This window comes from Mustela lutreola, chromosome 3 (assembly GCF_030435805.1).
Source record: "Mustela lutreola isolate mMusLut2 chromosome 3, mMusLut2.pri, whole genome shotgun sequence".
Taxonomy (NCBI): Eukaryota; Metazoa; Chordata; class Mammalia; order Carnivora; family Mustelidae; genus Mustela; species Mustela lutreola.
In genome coordinates, this window is record NC_081292.1 from 38,277,697 (window position 1) to 38,303,965 (window position 26,269).

Sequence of the window (26,269 nt, forward strand, 5' to 3'; positions counted from 1 at the left end):
TTCTTGGGAATCACTCAAAGCATTTGGGCCTCCTCTGCTTTGTAATCCTGTTAAATTTCATCCATGAATTAAAGCCTAATTACACACAGTTGCTGAATTCTACATATAGACAATTTGATGTACAAAGATATTTACTCATTAAGTTAACTTACTGGGACAGTATGAAATGTTGGAAATACTTTGTATTGGGATTAAGAAGTAATTTTCTTTGGGAATTAACTAAGTTTAATTGTCTGTGTAATTTTCTTTAGCCCATATGTTGTAAAGTACTATGGCAGTTATTTTAAGAACACAGACCTCTGGATTGTTATGGAGTACTGTGGAGCTGGCTCTGTCTCGGACATAATTAGATTACGAAACAAGACGGTAAGTATTTTTAAATTGTTTTGCTAATCTCATTTCTAAAGATTCATACTTTAGAATCTGACTTGGTAGTATTTTGTTACAAAGGAAATATCAGGGTGAAAAACGAAGAGGTTTTACAGTGTAAAAGGATCTAGTACGAGGTGTGAGAACCAGCCATATGTCTTTGTATAGCAAATTTGAGAGTCATATAATTGTTTGATTTATTTGTTAGGAAATTTTTGGTAAATCACCGAGAATCTACCATAGTACTCCACTTCTTCATTTAGAATCAGTATGTAAGTTATGGCTAGAATTTTATTTAAAGTTCATAATATTCTTCTTTAATTTTTTTTGTGTTATAATCTATGGTAAACACCTGGAGTTTTAGGTTTCTGAATTTTAAAAAATAATTGAAAACAAATTTTGTCTTTATTTTCCCAAATATTGTCAGGAAATTGGGAAATGATAAAGCTAGCTCATAATTGTGTGTGTGTGTGTGTGTGTGAATTCAAATTAGTGAGATGTGTTATTTAATAGTACCTTTTTATGGTTATGCTTTAATTCTAAGTAAAAGATTTATTAACAAAATTGTTTAATAACTTATGCTAGAAATGCATCTAATTTACTTGGATAATTCATAAGATCAAAAGTGACCTTTTTATCTGTGAAGTTAGAGTAAGAATGAATCAGTGAAATAATTAGTAATTCTGTAGAACAGTAACCTAATTACTATATGACATTACTGTATGATGTCAGACGTATTTCAGTGAAATACATTCAGAAAAATATTTAACTACTTGAGTCAATTTGTGGTTAACCAGCATCATTTTAAAGTTTGGTGAAATATGTTGTAAGTTTATCCTACTAATTTTTTTTTTTTCTGTTAGAGAAAATAAAGTAAATAGGATTTCTTTTAAAAGAAGTGAGATAGAAATTAAAATAATCCCTGTTTTGACAGAATGAATTAAGTGATTTGTGACATTCTAATTATATATTTCAGAATTTCTGTGGCGCTTAACTAGTATTTATGTAAATCAGAAGATTCTTGAGTGGCAGAACAATGCTTTAATTAAAAATAATTATACTCCAGTTGGAGAAGTGTTTTAAGATCATTTCAGAGCTAAACTCAGTGCATTTGGCATTTTAAATTACCAAGTATTAGAAATATGAAGTAAAAGTGTATGAAATGGAAAATCTGGTTTTTTGATTTTAAATTTTAATATTACCATTGTGAATAGATAGGAGATATTGGAAATATTGGGAATTTATTATCTTATTGCCAATAATTACAAACTGTGAAGGTATGCTGTAGTTATAAAATACAGATATGAATGAGTCATTATTCTCAGGAATCTCCTTTACCCCTTATCAAAGGGAATATTTTACCCCATTCACATTCTTTTTTTTTTTTGGAAGACAGAATCCACTGAATATACTGGGGAGTCACACATTTGGAATAGTTTGTTATTCTCACAGAACAGTTATCCTTGGGTGTGGGGTAGCATGGAAGAATCTGATTCCCAGATATGAAAAAGAACTCAGAACAGCTCAGGATAGGATCAGGAGCTGTAGGTTTATTGTTTCCGGAAATTGCCTTCGATAACAGCTCCTGTTAAATCTCTAGAATATTTGCATCCTGCTTTTCTTTCATTTATGTAGTATCAGAAAAGAGTTCCACTATTGGGAGGATTAGTAATATAAAATTTGTATCCTTCCTTTTTTTTTTTTTTAAATGCCTGGACATTGTAAATATTTGATCATTTTATAGGAATGATCACTGGAGTGATAATCCTAATTATCTAAATTTCAGAGGTGTGGCTGTTACCAATTAATTGGCTGGCTTTCAAAAATGTGACCAGTGAAACAGTTGTCCTTGATCCATTAAAATTCACTCTAGTAATTATTTGTTTTCATGGTCACAGAGCAATCACTTTTTTCCTAAGGGTATGGGAACATTTTTTTTTAGAGTTTATATTCTCTTTTGTTTTTTGTTATATGCTTTGTTATTTATTTTAATTTATTAATTTAATGTATCTATTCAGTACATTTTAAACAGCACAAGACATTCTTATTGTTTATATTGTCAGTGTTTATGCTTTTTATTGTTCCTTATTCTTTTCTGCATTTCTCAGTTGCTTGAAGAACACGTCCTTTAGTGCTTTTATGTGGGTATGATGGCGATAAGTGAAAATGTTATTTCACTTCATTTTTGAATGATGTAATTACTGGGTAAAGAATTCTAGGTTGGCAGTTTCTTTTAGGTTGTGATTTAAAAGGAATGACCTTTGGAAGATCACCTAAGTAACGTCTTTTTGTAGAATTGTGCTTGTCTTTGAAAGATATCTCATTAAGGGTAAAGTACTACTGATATTTAATTATCAATTGCTATCTGGTTTTGATCAGATGTTTCCTTGAAAATTAAAGATACAGGAAAAAACAAATCTGATTAAGTTACATACCTTTTAAAAAGCACTTAAGTTTAATCTTTTTAGCTTGAAGTAGAACATTGTTTGTGCCTTACCTCCTTCTTGTCTGTACAGTTTTATAACTTGTCACTTTTGTTATGCACTGTAGAATAGAGATGGCTCCTAGAATAGAAACTAGATTCATATATTGGTGTTTTTGTAAATGTTACTGCCTTATCCTCTCCTCCGCCTTTGAGTGTTTCCCTTACCCTCAGGCTTTGCCTAGTGAATTTTCATCCATGAGGGACCATCTATCTCACCTATCATGTCCTCTTTGAAACTTTTCCTGTTTTCTTGAGTAGTTTCTTATCTAATTGGTTCATTAATTAATTAGGTAAGTCTTTACTGTATATTTACGAGCATAATAAATTCTAACTGCTATTATTATTATAATTTTTACTATTGTTATTGCTTTTTTACATATTTTAACCAGTAGGTAGACTTTGTACCTTTTTTGGTGTGTATTAGCTCTTTTATTCCTCTTTATGCTTATCTTTTTGTTATTGTTGTTGGCATTTTTCTTACCAGTTTTCAGGATTGCCTTACAGTTTGCTAATAGTTAAATGAGCCCTTCATATATTTTAAAAGTCATGAAACCAATTATCTTATTGTCAGAATAGATAATAAAGAAGGAGCTTCAAAATACATCTTTCAGAAGTTTTATACCCTGACCTATACTTTTTCTGTGGGAAACATCTAGGAAAAGATGAAAGCATAGATTTAGGTTTAAGAATTAATTAAGCATATTCCAGTGATTGGAACTGAGGCTGAGCAACAAAGGGTTGGGATTGTTATCTATTTAAATGTTGCTCCTTAACATGGGGCAGATCAGAGAGTTGGCATTTGAGCTGATAATGAATGGTGATTGTGGTAATTGCTTTCCCTCTTCCACACCCCCTCGAGTTCCTGCTAGAAATAGGATGAAGTTGAAGCCTATATTCCCGTGTGTGATTAGAGTTTCTCTGAGTCTCTTGGGTGCATTATGAGTAAATGAGATGTTAAGTAGATGTATTCATTAAATCTTTGCTATATGAACATATAGTTAGTATTCATTAAATCTTTCAACTTCTGAGTGTTGGGGCGTCTATAAATATATGTGAGTTAAATTCCTGATTTCCGTGATCAGACTCACAAATACAGCTCAAACCCTAATGTCATGTGTTTTAGTAATTGACTATTTTTCAAAATAATTACATTGTTTTGAACTATCTTTTAAGTTTGGTGAAACCTACCTATAGATAACTCTGCTGTGGTATCTAGAAAGCACACTTAATTGGTCAGCTGTTGGTGTTTAGAAAAATAGTTGCAGTTGCCTTTCCTTAGTGTAAACCACTCAAGGACAGACATTTTTATGTATTCATTTTGGAAATATAAGTGCCTGGAGTAGCTTCTGGCATCTAACAAAGCTTTGATAAATGTTTGTTGAAGTGAAACAGGATCCATTCCTTGGCTTCTTGTCCTATGTATATAAAACAACTCTCTATTCAGTGTTGTATTTTTGTAGCTAGGTTATAATTTGCATGGCTACTTCTGTTTAGTTTTAATATTACTGGTTATTGAACAGATACATTCATATAACAAAGAAAGGCCATAGAACGTGTGTTTACCAGTAACCTTGGAATGCGTGAAATAACAGAATCTATTGCATTGGTTTCCTTATTTTTATAGAACTTATGTATGTATGTGAATATAATTTTATGCTTTAATTTGCAAATGTGTATCTTGATAACTTTAACCTTAATACGGTTCAAGTTGGCTGATGAAGAAGAAGCCTCTTGCCTTTTTTTTGTTATTAGTGGAAGTTCATGTAAGTGTTACTTATTTATTTTTAGTGTTTTCAAGTTTAAAAAGAACAAAAAGTCTAATATTTATGGGAATCTATAAAATATATTTATGGGAATAATTTTGAAGATTTCCTCATCAGGGAATATATACTCATTTAAAAATGAGTATATTTTATATCAAATGTCATCTAACATCTAAACATTTATGTGTTTCAAGTATTATATACAGCAAAGTAGAAATATACAACTCTATGAGATTGAAGCTTTTTAAAAGTAGATTATATTTTTGATTAGAAACTTTCACAATGTTCTTTATGTAATTGTTAAGCCATGGCTTGACATATGGAAGAAATAGAGTCCATGTCTTAGACATTTGTTGTGTACTTGGAAAAGTTCTGAGAAAATAAAGACCAAAAGTTACCCTTTCCCATTTTGGCCCATTCTTTTATATGGCTGCTAAATACTTTTTTTTTTTTTTTTTTTTAAGATTTTATTTATTTGACAGAGATCACAAGTAGGCAGAGAAGCAGGCAGAGAGAGAGAGAGAGAGAGAGAGGAGGAAGCAGGCTCCCTGCCGAGCAGAGAGCCCGATGCGGGGCTCGATCCCAGAACCCTGGGATCATGATCCCAGCTGAAGGCAGAGGCTTTAACCCACTGAGCCACCCAGGCGCCCCATATATGGCCACTAAATACTTAACCTAAGACTGTGGATTTTAGTTTTGGCTCTTTCACAGACTAGTTTTATGATCTGAGCAAGTCATTTACCTGACAGGGACTTTAGCTTCCTCATCTGTTAAACAATAGTTAACATCTCTGTTGCTTTACATTTTACTTGGCAGTTTTATTTACATTTCAGTTGAATGGAAAGGTTAAAACATTTATTGATCTAGGCGCAGTGCTCTGCAGTAGAGGTACAAATAACTAATAAATTTTCTGTTGTTACATTGTTGAGGTAATAGCTATATAAAAACTGAATTCAACTCTATGAAGAGTTAGAATTCTTTAGGAGCAGTAAAGGAGAAGATCTTAGTTGAACACAGAATTTCAGAGAAAGCTTTGTTGGAGATAGAACCCCGTAGCAGATTCTTAGAAGAGGGGTTGTCATCTCTTGTTAGAAGGCAAGCTCCACCAGTGCAGGGTTTTATCTTCTTTGTTTACTGCTTTATCTCCATTCCAAGCACAATGCCTGTCATGTAGGATGCTCTGTAAATATTCATTGCATGCGTAGATGGATGGATGAATAAATGAATGAATGAATGAGTGAATGAATGAATGAGTCAGTGAATCAGAGAAGGGAGGGCAGAGGACATCTTGGAAGAGGAAACAATGATATGCTAAAATTATATTTCCTTCTCTAAAAGTTCAGTGTCATACTTTTAGGTCATCTGAAGGAGGAAGGTCCCAACATCTGGTTTAAATGGATTTACTTTTTTCACACATAATTGCGCAGAATCGTTGCCACATTGTACTTTGATGGATCTGTGCTAGGATCATGTTGTTGCTGTATAATTTTTTGTTTTTCCTAGAGGTATTCCTTTTGTTTTCCTCCAACCTCCCACCCTTCGTGTTTAGAGAAGCAGCATATGCCATCTTTATCATTTTGCTAATGTCTTCTGCCTTCTTATTCATTTTATCTGTTTCCTGGAATTTATGTGATTCTTCTTTGAGAAGACATTCTTTGGAGCTTCCTGATTTCTTGTTCTAATGTGGACTCATTGCTTTTTAGGTCTGCTGTACAGCTGCATCCTTGGAATTTCTTTTCACTGGACTTTTGGGTTAGTGCCATCATTTTCTTGTATATTTCCTATTTCCTTGGTTTTCACCCTTGTTTTGTAGTCTTCCTAAACTGTCTTCTTCATGGTACAAGAATAAGAGGTCAACTCTTGAGTCCTTGCATGTCTGAAATGTGTTTATTTTGCTTTCACAGTTGATTGGTAGTTTGCTTATGTAGAAATTTGCATTGAAAATTAGTTTCTCTTAGAACTGTGAGAGCTTTCGTCTATTACTTTCTAGCATCCGGTGTTGCTAATGTTATAGCTAATGCCTCTCAGTTTTATTTATTTGTAGGTTTTTTTTTTTTACCTGCCCACTTGCCACTCCCACCATCCCAAATCTGGAGCTTTCTAGACTTTTCTGTTTATCCTGATGTTTCTGATACTGCATGTGCCTAGGTGTGAGTCCTTTTTATCAGTTATGTTTAGCACTCAGTTCTTTTCAAGTAAACACTTGTGTCTTTTTTCAGCTTTGGAACACTTTCTCTGATAAGCTCCTCTTCTGATTTTTTCACTGGATGATAAATCTCCTGAATATTATTCTTTTTTTTAAAAATCCTAGATTTTTTTTTCTTTTTTATCTTTTTGCCTTTTGGGGAGCAGGTAGGGGATGGTTTCTTCTACTTTGTTTTCTGACTCTTCTAACTGGACTTATTATTTCAGTATTTTTCATATTACTATTTCATATTTCATATTTTAACTTACAAGAACTCTTTCATTTTTTATCATTCCTTTTTTGTAATATTTTAATGCTGAGACACGGATGCAAAAGATTTTCTCATCACTCTAAGAAAAAAAAGCTTTTCAAAAAGTTATTTTCTATTTCTAGAATCATCTCCACTTTGTCTGTGGTGGTTGTTTCACTTGTTTTCTTTGTTCTGGTCTTGCCCATGACAAGGCTGAGCAGCAGGAAAGCTGACAACTCTAACTAGAAGCATTGGACAATGTTTTTGACTAGCAGGTATAATTTTAGGGTGAATGGGCAGGGAGCTGGCTTTTAGGGGAAGGGCCTACAGAGGCAGTTTGTTCAGTTTCTTGTTCAATTTCTTGAGAACCACTCACATGTGGGGGTCAGTGCGAGAATGCAGGTTATCTGCACATATGGGCATGGGGATAGGGGTAGAGTAGGGATTCTATTTTCTTGTTTTCTTTTCTTATTCCATTTTCTTCTTTTCAGCTTCAATGCAAAAGCTAGCCACCATTTCCATCCCTTTCTTACTCCTGCCCTCCCCCGCCCAACCAATGGTGCTAATTGGAGCCCCCTGGAGTTTACCTGGCAGTCACTCCTTTTGTTGCAGAACCCTTCTTTGCCTGCTCTTGGCTGTAGCTCTTTCTATAGAATGCTTCCAAATTCATTGTACTCTCCTGTGGTGATTGTCTTGTTATTAGCTTATTTATTTTTGAAAGTCTCTATCAGCTTAATGAGGTTTCAGGAGGAGGAGAGGCAAGTAACTAAAATTAATTACAAATTTAGGTTGGCTTTTGAACTTGAGTCAGTGATAGTCCCCCTTCACCTTATGTATATTTTATGTAACTTTCATATTCTTAGGTATTTGTTACAACTACTTTGAGGAGTAATTTGATAATCCCTTATAAATTTGAATGCATACGCACTCTGGGATCCATCCAACAATTCTCTTTCATCTGTACTTAGAGAAATCCTAGCATAATTGTACAGTGAGACATAGACAAGAATGTTGTCACAACAGAAAATTAGAAGCAAATTTAAATCTTGACCAGCACTAGACCTTGGACTAGAAGATTGCTATTGTTCTTTCTGTTTCCGTAATTCTGTAGCTCTTTAGGAAAGGCAACTGTGAGAGTAGTATTCTGGCTGAAACCTTTCAGAATACCTAGTACCCAGCTGTCCAGATGAGAATGACTTTAAAATATCAAATAAATTTTGAGTCTTAAAACATATATAAACATTTATCTTGCTATATAAGAGAAATTTTTAGTATTTATCTTTACCTGAACGACATTCATTTCTGTGATATTGTGTGTGGGGGGTGAGAGAGCAATTGAGGGAACAAAAATAGTGGAGAGGAAGTTCCAGACTGAAGAAAATCAGCTCCTGAGTTATGTATATGTGTTTTCCTCGAAGCTTGTGTGGGGCTTATTGTTTTAGAATGGAAAGAATTGGGAAAGCCAAGTTTTATTTAGACATCACTTCTTTGTGTGAAGTGTGAAGGCCACATTAAGACCATTCTGCCTGGTAAATTCTCACTGATTGTTAGTTTTATAACCGTTACTCTCAACTCCAGTGATAGATTTTTGATAGATATTTTATGAATAGTTATTTATAAAGTATTAGTATGTGTCAGGCATTGTTCTAAACACATTGTGTATGTTTTTGCATTTAATCCTCATGCAAGGATTAAACAACTGTATGAAGTAAAAAATATTATTGACCCATGTTGTAGATGGGAAACGGAATCGTAAAGTGGTCAATAGATTAGAAGAAAGGAGCTTCTGAAATTATATCTAATTACTGGGATTGAATTGTAGTAGTTAAGAGCACAGACTCTGGAGGTGGGGTATCTGGGTTTGAATTCTGGTTCTGCTGCATACTAGCTGTGTGAACTTGGGCAACTTTCTTAACTTCTCCGTTATTCATTTTCTTCATCTGCTAAATGGGATAAGAAGACCACCCTACTTCTTTGAGTTGTTCTGAAGATTAAATATATAAAGTATGAGGAATATCACCTAGCACATAAAAAGCCCACTATGTATTTGCTCTTGCCACTGTCATCATCAGCCTGTCACCTCACGTAGGAATGTGGTTGAGCAGAATATACTAGAGGACTGTGGAACCAAGAACAGAATCCTAGTATTTATCATGGGTACTTTGAATTATCTTTGTTAATAAGGGAGGTATAGACTTAATAAGAGAACTGCATTTTTAGGTACAGTGAAAAGTTCTTTAATGGAATCAGACATTAGCTATTCACAACTTACTAGGGTGTGTCTTATTTTAGTACCCTTTGAATTAGTGCCTTGTACGTAATAGTCTTTTTAGTAAATATTTGATTTATTGTATTTAAAAAAAATGTGTTCTGCCTTTATTTGTATTTTGTATTACTTCAAATACATTTTTTTTTCTTGGTGAAGGCATACCAATTTCTTACTGACTTAAGATTTATTTGGAGTTTCAAGTTTAATATTGTTTCATTGCTAATAATAGATATCTTTTCCATTTGTATGGATTTCTGTTCCATAAAGTGCTTTTCAGGGGTTTATATTTGCCTCTGTGTTATTGAACTAATTCATGTTTGACTTCCCTAATCACTTTGTTGCATGCTCCCCCTTTGTGTAATAGATACTGGTTCATAGAGGATTTACAACTCCATATATATTGAGTGCTTTTCTGTTGTCTTCTGATCTCTTTTTCAGGAATCTTTTCATGTGGGAAAGGATTTTAAAATGTCTGCCCACTGACCATTTTCACAGTAGAGTATCAGTTCTCTTTCTCTTCAGATCAAGGGATTATAAACAGCGTGTATATATGTATATTTACATATGGTGTAAGTAGTGAAAGCTTTCATTTTGAATCACTAGTTATGGGACTTTGTGATAGATTATTAATCTTTTTTTTTTTTTTTTTTTTTTTTTGCCAAACATCTGCAAACCAGATTTCATGAAAGACAGCCTCTCTCTGCCCTTTTGTATATAATAATGGCTAAAATATTCTAGTTATGTTTTCTAATGTATGTACTTTGTGTTAAACAGATTTGTGTTTTTCTGGAAGAATCTCATAAATTTTTTATTTTTTAAAACCATGGCTATTTTATACTCTCACTCCTTCTTTTTTTGGGTGGGATGAGATAGAGTGGTGAGGGGTGGAGGGAGTTACTGAGTTGCTGTGCTGTTTTTCCCAGTGTTTTCCTCATGTTGAATACCTAAGAGCCCTATTAAATGTATGTATTCTTTCTCTCAAGAGAGAAGTAATAAGAGGGGAAGAAATTTTGATTGTAAAGAAGTTGGAATCTGAGGCTTGATGGATGTTCATATAAACTCTTACATGTAAGCTTCAGTATTACCTTTGAGACTTAGGTATTTCAGAGATTGCTGCTTAACCCGTCAACTTTCTCTAAATTACTGATTTTTAGCAATGTGTTTGGTTACCATTTTATGTGATTATATCATATATGCCATAAAAACTAATGGGCACAGGGAGTTCTGTAAAATGAGAAATCTGAATGTCATATTAATACGATTTGGAGTAAGCATTTATTAGCTGAGGGAAATGGTACTAGGAAATGAAGGCAAAAAAGACTTGAAAAACTCCGCATGCTCCTTTTAAAAAAACATGCTTATATTACTTTCCCTGTTCCCAAAAGTGTATTCCTTTTGTTCGGGGGTAGAATATAGAAATCAGCTTCAGAGATCTCATGCAGTTAAATATCTAGAATAACCTTTAATATTTTTAGAGTGGGTCAGTGGTTTGTGCTTTATACAAACCTTTTTTCTAGGAACATCCCCACTTTTTGGTATCAACTTCAAGTTTACTGTGTCAGTTTTAACTCTTGGTTATAAGTTACAGAAGACCCAGCCTAAACTGGCTTAAGCCAAAATGGGAATTTATTTGTCCATGTAACTAAAAATCTTTGCAGAGCTAGTTTCATGCATGGCTGATTCAGGATAAATGGAATTACTTGAATTCATCTTTTTATTTTGATTCTTCTGTATTGATTCTAGTCTCACACAGATTTTTTGCCTCATAGTTGCAAGATGGCTGCCAGCAGCTACTGGGTTTTTTTATACTTTCTAGTTGAAATTCAGCAACCAGTCTCGTGCCTCACCGTCTGAATGGGTGAGGTACCTTTCCCTGAGTGTATCATTGTGGCCAAAAAATGAAGTGGTAATTGGATTAGATCTTGGTCTGTGTCTGACCTGGAGCTAGGATAAAGCTGACCACTAGAAACACATATTCTGAGAACGGGGAGGTAGTGATTTCTTAAAGGGAATCAGAATATGTTAGCAGGAGAAGAATGAATGGGTGTTAGATTGGCAAAATATAAAAGATAATTCTATATATTTACTAAAACTAGAGACAGAACAAAATATATCAGGAATAAAGCACAGTTTAAGAAAACCCACCTCTAAATAACTCCCAAAATGTATGTTAAGTGTTAGGAGAGGTATTTATTGACATTGAGAGTGGAAACTGGTGGGTCTTCATCCTTTCTCCTTCTGTCACAGTAAGGGATGGAAGAGCTAGTATCTCTGGGAACCTGTTTCTGCTGTGTCAACAGTAAATGTTTGCCCTAAGACCTCTCCTGGAAAGTCTGTTCATCAGGATAAAGACCCATGGTTCCTTATCAGACCAGGTGGACTGACCTTGGTATTAGTTCTGGTATCCAGGACATCTTTTCTTGAGAATTTTTTCAGCCTCAGCAGTACTACTGTTCAGAGCTCTACTAGAATCTTAGGAGAATGGGTCCTTTGGTATGGAAAGTAATTCTTGATCCTTATTTGGTGTATTCCACAGAGTGAAACTGAGTTCTAAGTATATGTCACACATGCCTCTTAAGGTTCCAAGCCACAGCATTAACATGACCATGCACTATAGGATTAGACCTTTCAAATTTTTCATAGCAATCATGTGCCAAGTCTTAATCTCTGATTAAATACATCATACACATTACGCTCCATTACATCTTTCCTAAATCTTTTGATTGGATTATAAACACTTTTATTTATGATTTTTTCACATTACAATATAGTTCCTCCAATAGACATTCTCTTCCACCTTAACTAAGTAAATTAACTTTACAAAGGTATTTCCTTGGCTGCCCTTACTGGTAAACCACCCGGTCTTCACCTTAGTTGCTGTTCTTCTTGGCATTTCTCCCAGTTCTATTTCCTTTTCATCAGTCAGGCCCACCTTCATACACTTGATTTTTATATGGTACATTCCTTGCCTGGTGGACTGCCTGTTACTGCCAGATAGACCGTAAGTCCTCCCTCCCTGTCTTAAGTATGATCTTGAGCACACGGTGACAATAATTATTTGAAGTAATAAGGTTTAGTGGAAGAAGTCTTGGACAGGGAACCAGAAGACCCAGCACTAATTCCTGCATTGTTACTTAGTAGCTCTGTGATCATGGGTACATTGTGTAACTACTCTAAACTTAAGATGCCTAAGCCTAAAATGGAGCTAATATCATATTACTTGCTTTACCTACCTCAGTGCTTTCTTGGGAGGAACAAAGAGGATGAGTGTCAGAGCATTTTGTAACCTGGAAAATTCTGCACAAACTTAAATTGCCATTTTACTATTATCAAGGCAAAAACTTTAAAAATGGTATATAATTTTTAATTAATTATTTAAGAGATTTGTTGAAATAGTGAATATTCTCTAGCATTAAAGAAAAATATATGAGAAGATTTTTGTGTCTTATCCAGTAAAGTCTTGGTTAGTCTTAGGAAATCAAGAGATATTTGTAAGTTAGTTTTACAGAAAATGGGAATTTAGCTCCTTAGGTGGCAGATCTCTAATTTTAAGAATTATATTTTATTTCAAGATTTTATTTATTTATTTGTGAGAGGGAGTGTGTGCATTTGAGAGGGAGAGAGAAAGAGAAAGAGAGTGCGTGCAAGAACGGGGGAGGGACAGAGGAAGAGGGAGAAGCATATTTGCCACTGAGCAGGGTCCCTGGGATCATGACCTGAGCCAAAGGCAGGTGCTTAACTGGCTGAGCCACCAAGGCACCCCTAAATTTAACAATTTTAGATAATTTAGATTCTTACTATATATAGGTGTTCTATACTGTCTTTTTTTTTTTTCCTTTAACTTCTGATATATCTTAGAGATCTTCCTATACTATACATATAGGTCCGTGAGTATGTAACAAAATACATTTTTTCTCAGTACTTTGGATAAAATGAGCCCCAGCTTTTCAATTTTTGTTACTATAATAAAAGCTGAAGGAACTTTTATATTTGTTTATTGGCAAACTTATGTTATTATGTCCCTTGGAAATATTCTGAGAAATGGCATTACTGGGGTAGAGGGCAAATTCATTTTTAGTAACAATTTTTTTTTTTTGGTTGAGAGGCTGCTACCTAAGTCATACACGATTTTTTAGTGCTGAGGAAATTTCATCTTGTTTATGAAAGAAGTATGGATTTTGTTTTCAGTGCCTTCCCTGCATGCTCTGACTCTTCTTCATCTTCCCTACTTTTGTCTCATTTTGCTTAAGATGTTCATTATTAATTTTACCACAGATCACTATTGGAGTGGTAAGGAAGTTTGCATACTTGTTAGCTGCTACGGCTGCTGCTCCTGTTCTACGACTATTACAAGTGATTTTATTACTTATCTCCCCCCACACTAGCTTTCCACACTAGTAGACTGAGCATCTGCCATCAGTTTTCTTTCTGAAAGTTCAGATATGTTCAGATCATCTTTCCACGTAAAAATCTGTGAGTATTCAAACAAAGTTTGGCCCTAACCTATGTTTGCAGCTTGCTGTATTTTTCTGTACATGTTACTTCAGACACAAAGGAACCATTCGCTAGTACTGGACTTCATATATTTTTATGTCTGTTGCCTTTACACTTAGCTAATATTTCCTTCCCTCTTTGGTCACCTGACGAACTTTGTTCATTCTTCAAGAGTCAGCTCAAAAGTTACCTCCTCTGTGGAGGCTTCTTGGAGTAGGGAGATTGTGTGGTGAGATTGGTAAGGCTGGTAGGAACTGTATCATTCAAGGACCTCAGGGCTAAATGATATGGTTTGGATTTTATTTTAAGAGTACTGGTTGTGATGCATAATCAACTTTAGGAACTGCTGTCTTGGAGTGCCCCTATAGCTAAGCCTGTTGCTACCAGCATTACTTAATGTTGTAATTATTTGTTCCTGTGCCCTTCCCTTTCTACTAAATTTTGAGCACTATGAAGGCAAGGGCAGTATAACAGGCCCTTAGTAAATTCTTGTTAGTACTTACCTCCCACAGTTGTGTTTGGTTATGAAGTGAAATTATGGCTGTAATATGGCCGGCATAGGTAAATCTCAGTAAATGTAAGCTATTGTCAATATTATCAGTTATCATCACTGGGTAGGCAAACCCTGACTTGGGGAGCATAGGGTGGTTTCTTGAAAGAGGTGAGATTTGATCCAGGACTTAAAAGACTCTTAAAAGACTGGTGAGTTTTCATCAAATGGTGTTCAAGACTTTATGAAAAGTCACTGTGAAAGTTGAAACTTAAAATTTTATAATCAAATATAGTTAGCTGTCCCTGTAGTCCTTGCAAGGGAGAACTATGTCTCATTCTTTCTCATTTTCTAAATAGATCATAGGTACTAAATAGAGAATTAATGCATTATTTTATATAAATAAATAATTATGTCAAAAAGGTAGGGTATAGGTAACATTGTTAAGATTCATTTTTAGAAAATTACAACTCTTCATTTTTTATGAACGTACAAAAGCTCACTTACATTTGTTTTTACTGACATAAAAACATTAAGGCAGTATGTATATTTTAAAACAGCTTGTGCATGTGCCCTTGAGACAATTTGGTGGGTGCATCTTTATCAAAACCATATATGCAGTGACATATTAAATGTATCATATTATTATACTAATCATATGACTTCAGAAACAAAAGTAACCAGAGGACTAAAGCCTATCAAAACCATCTTTTTGTTTTTGTACAATGAGATTCTTTTTAAATTTGCCAGTGAATTCAGACCAGTATTAAAACCAGATGTGGACTTCCGTCTTTTAATGTATTAGCTCAGCTATAAAAGTCTTATTTCCATCCCTGATTACTGAGTATTTCATTCATGGTTTATGATATCTCTCCCACCTTCCTTTATTTATTTTTTTAAATAGACTTTAAAATGTGATTCAAATGATTTTAAAATGATATTGTCCCATTTACTTAGTGATAGAAATAAAATTAAACTTGTATTAAAGATAACCTAATTAAATCCAAAGATGAAGGACTCTCTTAATAAAATTTTTCCTTTGAAAGGATTTTGACTGATACCACTAAATGAAGTGTCATCTGTGGTTTGAGAAAGGATCTAAGAGTTTTCCATCTTAGAACTGAAATCTTAACATAGTTACCTCCTCAGTATAAAGTAAGATCCTCTCTCCTGTATGGTGTGTGTGTGTGTGTGTGTGTGTGTGTGTGTGTGTGTGTGTGTGTTTTAAGTGTTTTTAAAATAAACCTGACCATTTTGAAATAGATGGATGTGGTCTCTCTAAACTGATGAAAAGTCTTAATTATAGAAATGAAAATGATATTACTTTAAATTGTATATAGTAATGGGAATAAATAGTTCCCTCTGTTGCCAAATAGAATTCTAGTCACTTTGGTAACTGGCTATGTTTATATATAAATGAAGTTTCTTATACTTAAAGGTTGTTTGAGAACAAAATGTTATTTAAGAAAATGACTATCAACTATCTGACTTCCTCCCTCCTTTCCCTACTTTATAACAAAATAGTGTGTTTAAAGGACATGAAATAAACGTTTTGTTCAAGATCTGTTATATAGTGTCCATTAAATAAATGCAAGTTCCTATCTCATTCTTTATTAGTGCCACAAAATGCTTGTAAAATGTTGATATAGATACTGCTTTTATCCAGAGTTCACTTGATACCATTGACATTTATTTAAAAGAGGCCAGGCAATCATTTATTCCTTCAAATTTCTAAGATTTACCTGCATTTTTATACTTAGAAGGCTGAAATTTGGCCCTTCACTTTTTTTTTTTTTTAACCATTTTTCTCATCTTAATAGAAGCAAAAAAAACCCCAAAACAGGCCTTACTTGATTTCTGGGTGCCATTTCATAACTAGTATTCTCCAGTTAATTTTTAATTATTCTTTTGAAATCTCTTCTTTTTCTTGATTGTAAACTACTTTTTTTATTCAGAGCCTAATTTTAATGCCAATTCCACTTTCTTCCCTAGTTACTTGCTCTCCACTGTGATCTCATTTCACTTTGAAAAGTGTTTTTTTTAATAATAGTTTGTGAGTTTTTAAGTCTGTCTTTCATGCTAGATTGGAGTCACGTAAGGGTAGGTTAAAGATTTTTTAAATTCAGTGTAGAGCAGGTGCTCAATAAAGTGTTTTTCACACCTGAATGTTATCTAGGGCATTTTGGAAAATACTTATATATTCTTAGATCACTTGTACACATGCTTTATATTCTTCCTGTCTGCCACACATGTGCTCTTATCCTCAGCAACATTGTGATCCATATGGGATAATTTTATAATTGATACCTCATTGTTTTAATTTGCTTTTCTTTGATAATTACTGAAGTTTAATATTTTCTGTGTATGTTAACAGCTTTGTTTTTAGTTTTTGTATATTTGTGAATTGTATATTTATTTCTTTGCCTCTTTATTTGTTAGGTTTTATTGTTTTTCTGAAGGATGGATTTATGTGAGCTCTTTATGTTCTAAATCTATACACTAAATATCTTACTACATTTTCTGTATTTTTCTGTTTTCTAAGCTTATAATTTTTTTTTTAAAAGATTTTATTTATTTATTTGAGAGAGAGAGAGCACAAGCAGGGGGAGCGGTAGAGGGAGAAGCAGGCTCCCTGCTGAGCAAGGAGCCTAGTATGGAACTCTATCCCAGGACCCGGGATCATGACCTGTGCTGAAGGCAGACAGATGCTTAACCTACTGAGCAGCCCAGGGGTCCTGCTTATAGTTTTTATGTAGACAAAGCTAGCAAAGTCTCATTTTTTTTTTGATGAGAAACTATTCTTCTCTGCCTACTGATTTGATACTTTGATTTTCTTCTATTTTTATTTATGTCATTTAAAAATGTTTAAATCTTTGATTTGTAGGTTTGTTTTAATGGCATTAAGCTTATATTTTCTTTTTTTAAAAAAGGTTTTATTTATTTATTTGACAAAGAGAGACACAGTGAGAGAGGGAACAGAGACAGGGAGAGGGGAAGAGGGAGAAGCAGGCTCCCCACTGAGCAGGGGGCCCAGATTTGGGGTTCAGTCCCAGGACCCTGGGATCATGACCTGAACCTAAGGCAGATGCTTAACAACTGAGCCACCCAGGTGCCCCTAAGCATATATTTTTAATAAAATACTCAGGAAGTCACTTATGGTGTCCTCAGTTAAGATTACTTTTCAAACCAAGTGAGAGTGCTTATTTGCAGAATTTAACAACAATATACTTGTTTTGTTTGACTGACACACCATTTAAAATAATCTGCATTTGAATGCTGGGATAAGGCAGGCATTCTGCCCTAATACTCAGCTTTACTGCTTGTTTATGTCTGATAACTGTTCTTAATTTAACCACTAGTATTATGGTTGGCGACTCTTTTGATTAGACATTGCCTTTACTAATTGTCAGATATTTTGAATATCATCCTTAGAGCAAGTCTTGCAACTCTGTTTTCTTATATTGAGACCAATTCATATATTCATGTTTGTGTAAGCTGGAAGACATGGGCTTTGCCAGTTAATATTTGTATGATATTTGATAGACCACTTTATTTCTTTGAATTTGTTTCCTCATCTAGAAAAGGGATGATGTGTTTCAGTTTACTTCACCGAGTTGTTTGTGAGACTCATAAAATACTCCTTATAGCTATGAAGTAGTATAAAAATTAAAGATAGCACTATATCTCTGTTCTAGAAAATGTTACTGTTTATTGTTGTTTAAATGAATTTATTGAGGGATAGAAACCTTTCATTTCATAATTGAGTTAAAAGGCTTAATGTGTAGATACCTTGTTTGAGCTTTAGTATTCAAATGGATTGTTAAAATAGTACTGTATCACAGATAATTTTAAGATGTATCCATGTACTAGTATGAATGATTGGATATTGTGTCATTTTTTTAGGGCAAGATATGAGGTGACGCCTGAAGTTAGGGGAAGTTAATTACAAAGAGAGAAAAGCATAATGAAAGAGGGACTTTATAGACTTTACACATTTGATTCAGGTCTTCCTTCTCCACCTTTAATCATTCAGGGCCAAATACAGGCCTTGCCCTTGGTATTCTTAAAATAAGCTTCATAAGGACTGAGATTGTCTGTGTCCTCCGTCAACATGTAGCACCTTTAACAGAATCTGTATTGAGAGAGTCAGTGACGTAGACATTTGTCAAAAGAGTAAAGAAATGGATGTCCAAATTAGTGTGAATTTATTTCTGTTACAACTGTTATAAAGATCTTTTGTAAATATAGAATCATAGAATTGGAATGAACCTTTGAAATCATCTAGGAATGCTAGACAGTTCATGAATCAGTGTAATATCTTTGACAAATCTTTAGTCTTGCTGTGGATTTGTCTAGTGGCAAATTTTTTACAGCACTAAGACAGATCTTGAGACTTTGAAGTATACCAAGTCTATTTAATCCTGAACTTTCTCTAGTGTAGCTCTGTAATACAGGGCACAGATGCAGAGGTAACAAATCAAAGAGTAAATGAAGGATTAATGACTTGTTGGTTGGAAATAATGGAATGCTAAGGGGATAAAAATTGATGTCTAGGTAACTGAAAAGGTCGTTATTGAAGTAATTAAACATGACACAGTTCTATAGACTGGTGTAGCTTTTGTTGCACCCCCATGTTCTTTAATTTTTAATGCCAGGAGTGGGGGGAGGGGAAAAACCCAGGTGCTCAGGACAGCACCACCACCTTGCACACCTGCAGTGGTGCATTGCAGTGGCCCTTAACAGCACTCCTGCCTCCCACTCTCCCACCTTGGCTGTAAACCGCTAATTTAGGTGGTATCGCTTCTCTTTTCATAACTGCCGTATCTATTCACTTATTATTTATGAAGTGCTACCTATAGCCAGGCAGAGTTCCAAGCATTGTGGGTAATCAGTGAACAGAACAAAGATCCCTGCCCTTGTGGACCCTTTCTCAGTGTGTTGCTGTCCGACAGAAACATGAAATGAGACACAAATGTAATTTAAAATTTCCTGGTAGCCGCATTAAAAAAAAAAAGTGATAGGTGAAATTAACTTTTCACCTCAGTGGGTTAATAAGCCTCTGCCTTCTGCTCAGGTCACGATCTCAGGGTCTTGGGATCCAGCCCTACATCAGGGCTCTCTGCTCTCTGCTCAGCAGGGAGCCTGCTTCCCCTGCGCACCCCGCCCCCCCCCCCCCCCCCGCCTGCCTCTCTGCTTACTTGTGATCTCTCTCTTCCTCTGTCATATAAATAAGTAAAATCTTTAAATATATATATATATAAAATATATTAGTATATAGCACCAATATTGTATTAAATAATATATCTAATAATAATGACTTATGTTAAAGATTAATATATTTTATAATAATATTAATATATAAATATCATTTAAAGGTATAATCAGTTCAAAAACTATTAATGAGGTACTTTATCTTCTCTTCTTAGTACTAAGCTTTGAACTTCAGTGTATATTTTGGATTTATAACATAACTAATTTTGGGCTAGCTCTGTTTCACATGCTCGGGAGCTACTGTATTGGGCAGTGCAACTTTAGAACATAGTGTCTTCTTCCTATGGACCATCAAGCCAGACCATCTGGTCTAAGGCAGAGAACAAGTTCCTCATAGGACTAGAATTTTCAGATAATTCCGGCTCCTTACCCATGGTGTGAAGCCTTGTGTGATCCGGCTCCCATGTGTCTCCCAGATCTCATCTGGAGCTAGTGTTTTCCTGACTCACTATACTTGAGCTTTCTTTCTTGAACTCAAATATGAGAGGCTTTTTTCTGAATCTCTCTCTTTTTTTTTAATCTTGTTTCCTTTGTGTAGAATGTCATGTTCCAAGATAGCCAATTACATGGTTAGCTCCCTCGTGTCATTTAAGACTCCAGCAAAAATGGCTGTCAGTCCTTCTTTGATGGCTTTTCATTCTTGGTCAGTAGCTTTCTGTTTTATTGTCCTGATAGCAGTCATTATGTTTTCTTGCCTTGCCCTATTTTCTACTACATTATCATCAAGTTATCCCTTCTTTGTAGAGTATATGCTCCATGAGGGAAAGTACACTTCTCATTTTATTCACTGTTGTATCCCCAGCAACTGGTGTAATTCCTGCCATGTAGTTGATGCTTGGTAAATATTTATTGAATGAATAAAAGGCATTCTGGATCAGGGATCTTGTATTAGAGTAGATTTATCAGGTAAGTCAGATCCTTATATTACCACTGAGGAGTGCAGGATTAAGAAATGGTTTAGTTTTAGGGTCTTTTAATTTGGAAAGGATTAAGGGAAGTTGGCACCTAAGAGGTTAGGGGAAGGAGGTCCGGGTTGTTAGTTTGTTTCTTTTTTCCCTTACTCCTTCTTTCTTCCTTTTTAACTTCCTTCTTTCCCCTCCCCTCCCTTCCCCTCCACCTTCCCCTCCCCTTCTTTCTTTTATAAAGAAAGCAGACTTATCCAAAGCCAGTACATTATTCAAGTACAAATAAACATGTACAATACATTTATGACAAAATATATTAAGGTTACATGTAAATATAAACCATCTTCCAATTTGTTTAGGAATTTTAACATGGTTAGGTTTTTTTTTTTTAATGGAGATGAAATTCACATAACATAAAATTAGCCATTTTAAAGTGAAAATTCAGTGATCCGAGTGTATTCACCATATATAATCACCACTTCTGTCTAATTTCAAAATATTTTCATCACCCCAAACCGATTAAGCAGTTAGTTGTACCTTGTTTTCCCCATCCTGCTTCAGCCCCTGGCAACCACCAGTCTGCTTTCTTTCTCTAAGGATTTATCTATTGTGAATATTTCATATAAATGTGTGCTTTTGTTCTGGCTTCTTTTACTTATGTTTTCGAAGTCCACATTGTAGCATGTGTCAGTGCTTTATTCTTTTTTATGGCTGAATAGTATTCCACTATACGTTTATACCATATATTATTTATCCATTCATCATTTTTGGGGGGAGTTTACTAACATATTTGAGAGAGAGACAGAGGGAGAGGGAGCATGATGGTGTGAGGTAGGGATCCACCTTCATTTTTTGGCATGTGAATGTGTCCCAATGTTGTTCCCCCCCCCATTTTTTTTTTTTTAAGATTTTATTCATTCATTTGACAGACAGAGATCACAAGTAGGTGGAGAGGTGGGCAGAGAGAGAGGAGGAAGCAGGCTCCCTGCTGAGCAGAGAGCCCGCCCGATGCCGGGCTCGATCCCAGGACCCTCAGACCATGACCTGAGCTGAAGACAGAAGCTTTAACTCACTGAGCCATCCAGGCACCCCTCCCCAATGTTGTTTCTTTTATCTTTTCTATTTTTTTAAGATTTTATTTATTTATTTGACAGACAGAAATCACAAGCAGGCAGAGAGGCAGGCAGAAAGAAGGGGGAGGAAGCAGGCTCCCCGCTGATCAGAGAGCCCGATGTGGGGCTCAATCCCAGGACCCTGAGATCATGACCCGAGCCAAAGGCAGAGGCTTAACCAACTGAGCCACCCAGGCGCCCCCTCCCAATTTTGTTTCTTAATGAGACTTGAGCCACTGTGGCATTGTGGCAGTTGAAACAAACGTCTTCCAGTAATCATTTTCACACTCTACAGTCTTAAAGCAGTTTTTTGTTTTTTTCTTTTTTTAAAAAGATTTATTTATTTATTTTAGAGACAGAGGCACATGTCGGGGGTGGGAGGGGCAGAAGAAGAGGGAGAGTGAGTCTTAAGGAGACTACACGCTGAGTACAGAGCCTAACACTGGGCTTGATCTCACACTCATGAGATCACAACCTCAGTCGAAACCAAGAGTTGGAGACTCATCTGTGCCACCTACATGCCCCTTCATAGTCTTTATATATGTGCGTGTGTTTAAGTATATATGAATAATTATTCAAGTGTAATTAACATAGTGTTATATTAATTTCATGTATGCAATATAATGATTCAACAATTCTCTACATTTCTCAGTGATCAAGATAAGTGTACTGTTAATCCCCTTTAACTATTTCACTGATCCCTACCCAGCTCCCTTCTGACAACCACCAGTTTGTTCTCTATATTTAAGAGTCTGTTTCATTTGTCTCTTTTTTTCTTTGCTTGAGTTCATTTGTTTCTTAAATTCCAGACATGGGTAAACTCATAATGGTATTTGTCTTTCTCTGACTTATTTTACTTAGCATTATGCCCTTTAAGTCCATCCATGTTGTTGCAGTTGACAAGATTTCATTCTTTTTTTTTTTAAATGGCTGAATAATATTCCTCTGTGTGTATGTGTGTGTGTGTGTGTGAGAGAGAGAGAGAGAATGTGTAGATGAATGAACACTTGATGCTGCAATAAACATAGGGGTGCATATATCTTTTTGAATTAGTGTTTTCATTCTCTTTGGGTAAATATGCAGGATTGGAGTTACTGTATCATATGATAATTCTATTTTTAATTTTTTCGAAGACCTGTCATACTGTTTTTCACAGTGGCTGTACCAGTTTGCATTCCCACCAATAGTATATGAGGGTTCCTTTTACTTCACATCATGCCAATGCTTGTTGTATCTTGTGTTTTTGATTTAGCCATTCTGACAGGTATAAAGTGATAATCTCATTGTGGCTTTAATTTGCATTTCCCTGATGATGAGTGATGTTGAACATCTTTTCATATGTCTGTTAGCCATCTGTACGTCTTCGGAAAAATATCTATTGAGCTGCTCTGCCCATTTTTAATTGGATTATTTGGGGGTTTTTGTGTGTGTGTGTGTGTGTGTGTGTGTTGAGTTGTATAAGTTCTTTATATATTTTGGATATTAACCCCTTATTGAATATATCTTTTGCAAATATATTTTCCCATCAGTAGTTTGCCTTTTTATTTTTTTGATGGCTCCTTTTCTGTGTAAAACCTTTTTATTTTGATGTGTCCCAATAGCTGAGTTTTGCTTTTGTTTCCCTTGCCAGAGGAGATATATTTAGGAAAATGTTTCTATGGCTGATGTCAAAGAAGTTACTGCCTGAGTTTTCTTCCAGTAATTTTATGGTTTCAGGTCTCACATTTAGGTCTTTAATCCATTTTGAGTTTATTTTTATATATGGTATAAGAAAGTGGTTCAATTTCATTCTTTTGCATGTAACTGTCCAGTTTTTCTAGCACCATCTGTCTCTTTCCCATTGTGTATTCCTGAGTTCTTGGTTATAGATTAATTGACCATAAACATTTAGATTTATTGCTGAGCTTTTTGTTATGTTCCATTGGTACATGTGTCTATTTTTACACTAGTACCATATTGTTTTACTATTTTGATTACTACAGCTTTGTAGTATATATATATATATATATTATTATTTTTTTTTTTTTATATTATTTTTAATTTACACTGTATCTTTCTGTTATCCCATTGTTGGGTATTTGAACTTTTTCTTTCTTTCTTTCTTTCTTTCTTTCTTTCTTTCTTTCTTTCTTTCTTTCTTTCTCCTTCTCTTACAGAAGAACTTTGCCCTTCCATCAGCTTATCTTAGGGTTATATTTGCTTGTGGTCCTTAGAGCAAAAGTAGATGTATTGTTAGGAACTTCTAATATCACTTGGGTATATTTAAAAGCTAAGAGGGTGCTTTCAATAAAAATAGAGGCTTTCATAGATGGCACTTGAACAAGGTTTGTCAAGAGAGGCAGTATAGAATAGTGATTAAAAGCATAGATTATAAGAAGACAGATTCACATCTTGGTTCCATCTTGTGTGTGACCAGAGGAATTTACTAAACCTCTGTGCAGTAACTTTCTCATTTGACAGATGGTGGTAATAATGGTATCTCGCTTTTAGGGTTGTCTTCAGGATAAATGAGATAATGCATGCAAAATGATTAGCACAAGGGCTGGCACAGATAACAGTGGCTCTATTTCCATAGCTACTAAGAATGTTTCCTTTCCTTCTTCTCACTTTGGCTGCTTTTCTCCCTCCTCTCCCTTTTCCTTCCCCTGACAACCTTTGTTTGTGTTTCCATTTTCCTAGTCTTTCTCTGGAATTTTCATTTTTGAGTTTTCATTCTCAGGGCCAGCAATCCAGGATTTGGGTGGGTTAGGATGACCTGGCCAGAAGAGGAGAAGTGGTATGGGCATAATCACTTCATGCAGGAGACTCTTGGCAAGCCACCCTTGTTTCCTTTCCTTTGTGTAAAACTTTTGAATTTCATTTTCATTAAGAATTAGTGAAATCTCAGGGAAGAATGTCTGAGTTTACTTTCAGGACGGATAGCTGTGATGTTACCTCAGCGTCAGAAGATGTGGGAAATAGTGATTTTGGGGGGTCGTTTTGATTCTTGGGATGGGTTATATGCTTTAGGAATGACATTGATAATTTTAAAGAAAGAAGTTTAATACTGAAATTTTTTTTAAATCAGTAAAATGCGTCATAAGAGTGACGCATAATATTTGTGAGGAAAAAGAAGTTCTCAGTTTAACTTTTTAGCCTTTTCCTAGAGGTTTAGTGGTCATTAGAAAGAAATGTTTGCTACCAGAGCCTTTTGTAAGAGTTTATCTAGCATGGTTTTTCAATCTAGTTTTAAAACTATTTCTTTCCAGTTAACAGAGGATGAAATTGCAACTATTCTTAAATCTACTCTGAAAGGACTAGAATATTTGCACTTTATGCGAAAAATACACAGAGATATAAAAGCTGGAAATATTCTCCTGAATACAGAAGGACATGCAAAATTGGCTGATTTCGGAGTGGCTGGTCAGTTAACAGTAAGTGTAATAATTTTGGACCCACTTGTGGGCTATATGTCCAGGTTTGTGACTGAATGTTGATAACCTTTTGGAGGAGGTGATAGGAAGAAATATGTAACTACATTGTTCTTGGAGAGAAGGAGATATTATTTCGTATTATTTATTATTTTTATTTACAATTTAAGAGACATTAAATGAATATGAAAAAATGTTATTGAAATGCTTAAGTGCTTAAAAAAGAAAGCCACCTTGATCCATTTATGTAGCTTTTATTGTTACAGTACTATTTTTAATGACTATCTTTAATGAAGATAGTGGAGATAAGTTACTTGTGGGCTCTTGCTTTTTACAGAATTCAGAATTCTGAAATATGTCATCAGTTGGGTTGTAGGAAAATAGTCAGTATTTTATATAATCTGTACTATTTGAGTGTTTCACTATACAGTTTAATGAGTATGTTGGAAAACAGAGTCCCTTAGTGTTTTTGTAGTATTATTTATGTCAGTGTAATGTTTTTGCAGGATACAATGGCAAAACGCAATACTGTGATAGGAACTCCGTTTTGGATGGCTCCTGAGGTAATTCAAGAAATAGGCTACAACTGTGTGGCTGACATCTGGTCCCTTGGCATTACGTCTATAGAAATGGCTGAAGGAAAACCTCCTTATGCTGATATTCATCCCATGAGGGTAAGAAAATGATGATTGGCTAAAAACATTGATGTTATGTAAGTTGCAGTTTTGTAACGCCAGTGTAAATAAATAAAGTAAATTAAATAAGTTGATTTGAACTTAGGTTCTGTGCAAAAAAATAATAAAATTATCTGTCAGAGGTTAGTGATGTTAACTTTTTTCCTCCCACATCCTCAATTATGAGAAAAGAAGCGAAGGCTCTATTTCTCCTTACAGTCACTGTTTTTCTCTCCCCAAAATATACCTGTAAAATTTCCCCTTGCTTTTCAATAGAGGAAAGGATTGGTAAAGTCACTGTATTCTTCAGTTTATCCATCGTTTTCTCAGTGTGGCTATGGAGGCCTTGGGAAAAAAAAAATCAATTCTCAATTTTCTACCCACTTTGTAAATTCTACCTTTCTGTGTTTTCGTTTTCCTTTTTTTCTTCTTTCATCCGAAGCTAATATTTTAAAAAGCCTGACTTCTAACATTGGTACATACCAGTAGGCAAATTAATCCTATTTCTTTAGTTGGTGCTTAGTGAGAAAATCAGATTTGTATTTTGAACACTGTCATACACTGCTACGAACTCCTTTTTCCAGGATGATTT

The 26,269-nt window shown here is 34.8% G+C and overlaps 1 protein-coding gene across 1 annotated transcript in view; it reads left to right on the top strand.

Annotated features, from left to right (window-relative positions):
* Positions 1–26,269, top strand: part of STK3 (serine/threonine kinase 3) — a 272,655-nt gene that overhangs the window by 63,665 nt on the left and 182,721 nt on the right. Inside the window, exons 4-6 of the mRNA XM_059165944.1 lie at positions 252–366; positions 24,842–25,006; positions 25,510–25,677. Of these exons, the coding sequence (XP_059021927.1) occupies positions 252–366; positions 24,842–25,006; positions 25,510–25,677 (448 nt within the window). The remainder of the gene's footprint in view (positions 1–251; positions 367–24,841; positions 25,007–25,509; positions 25,678–26,269) is intronic.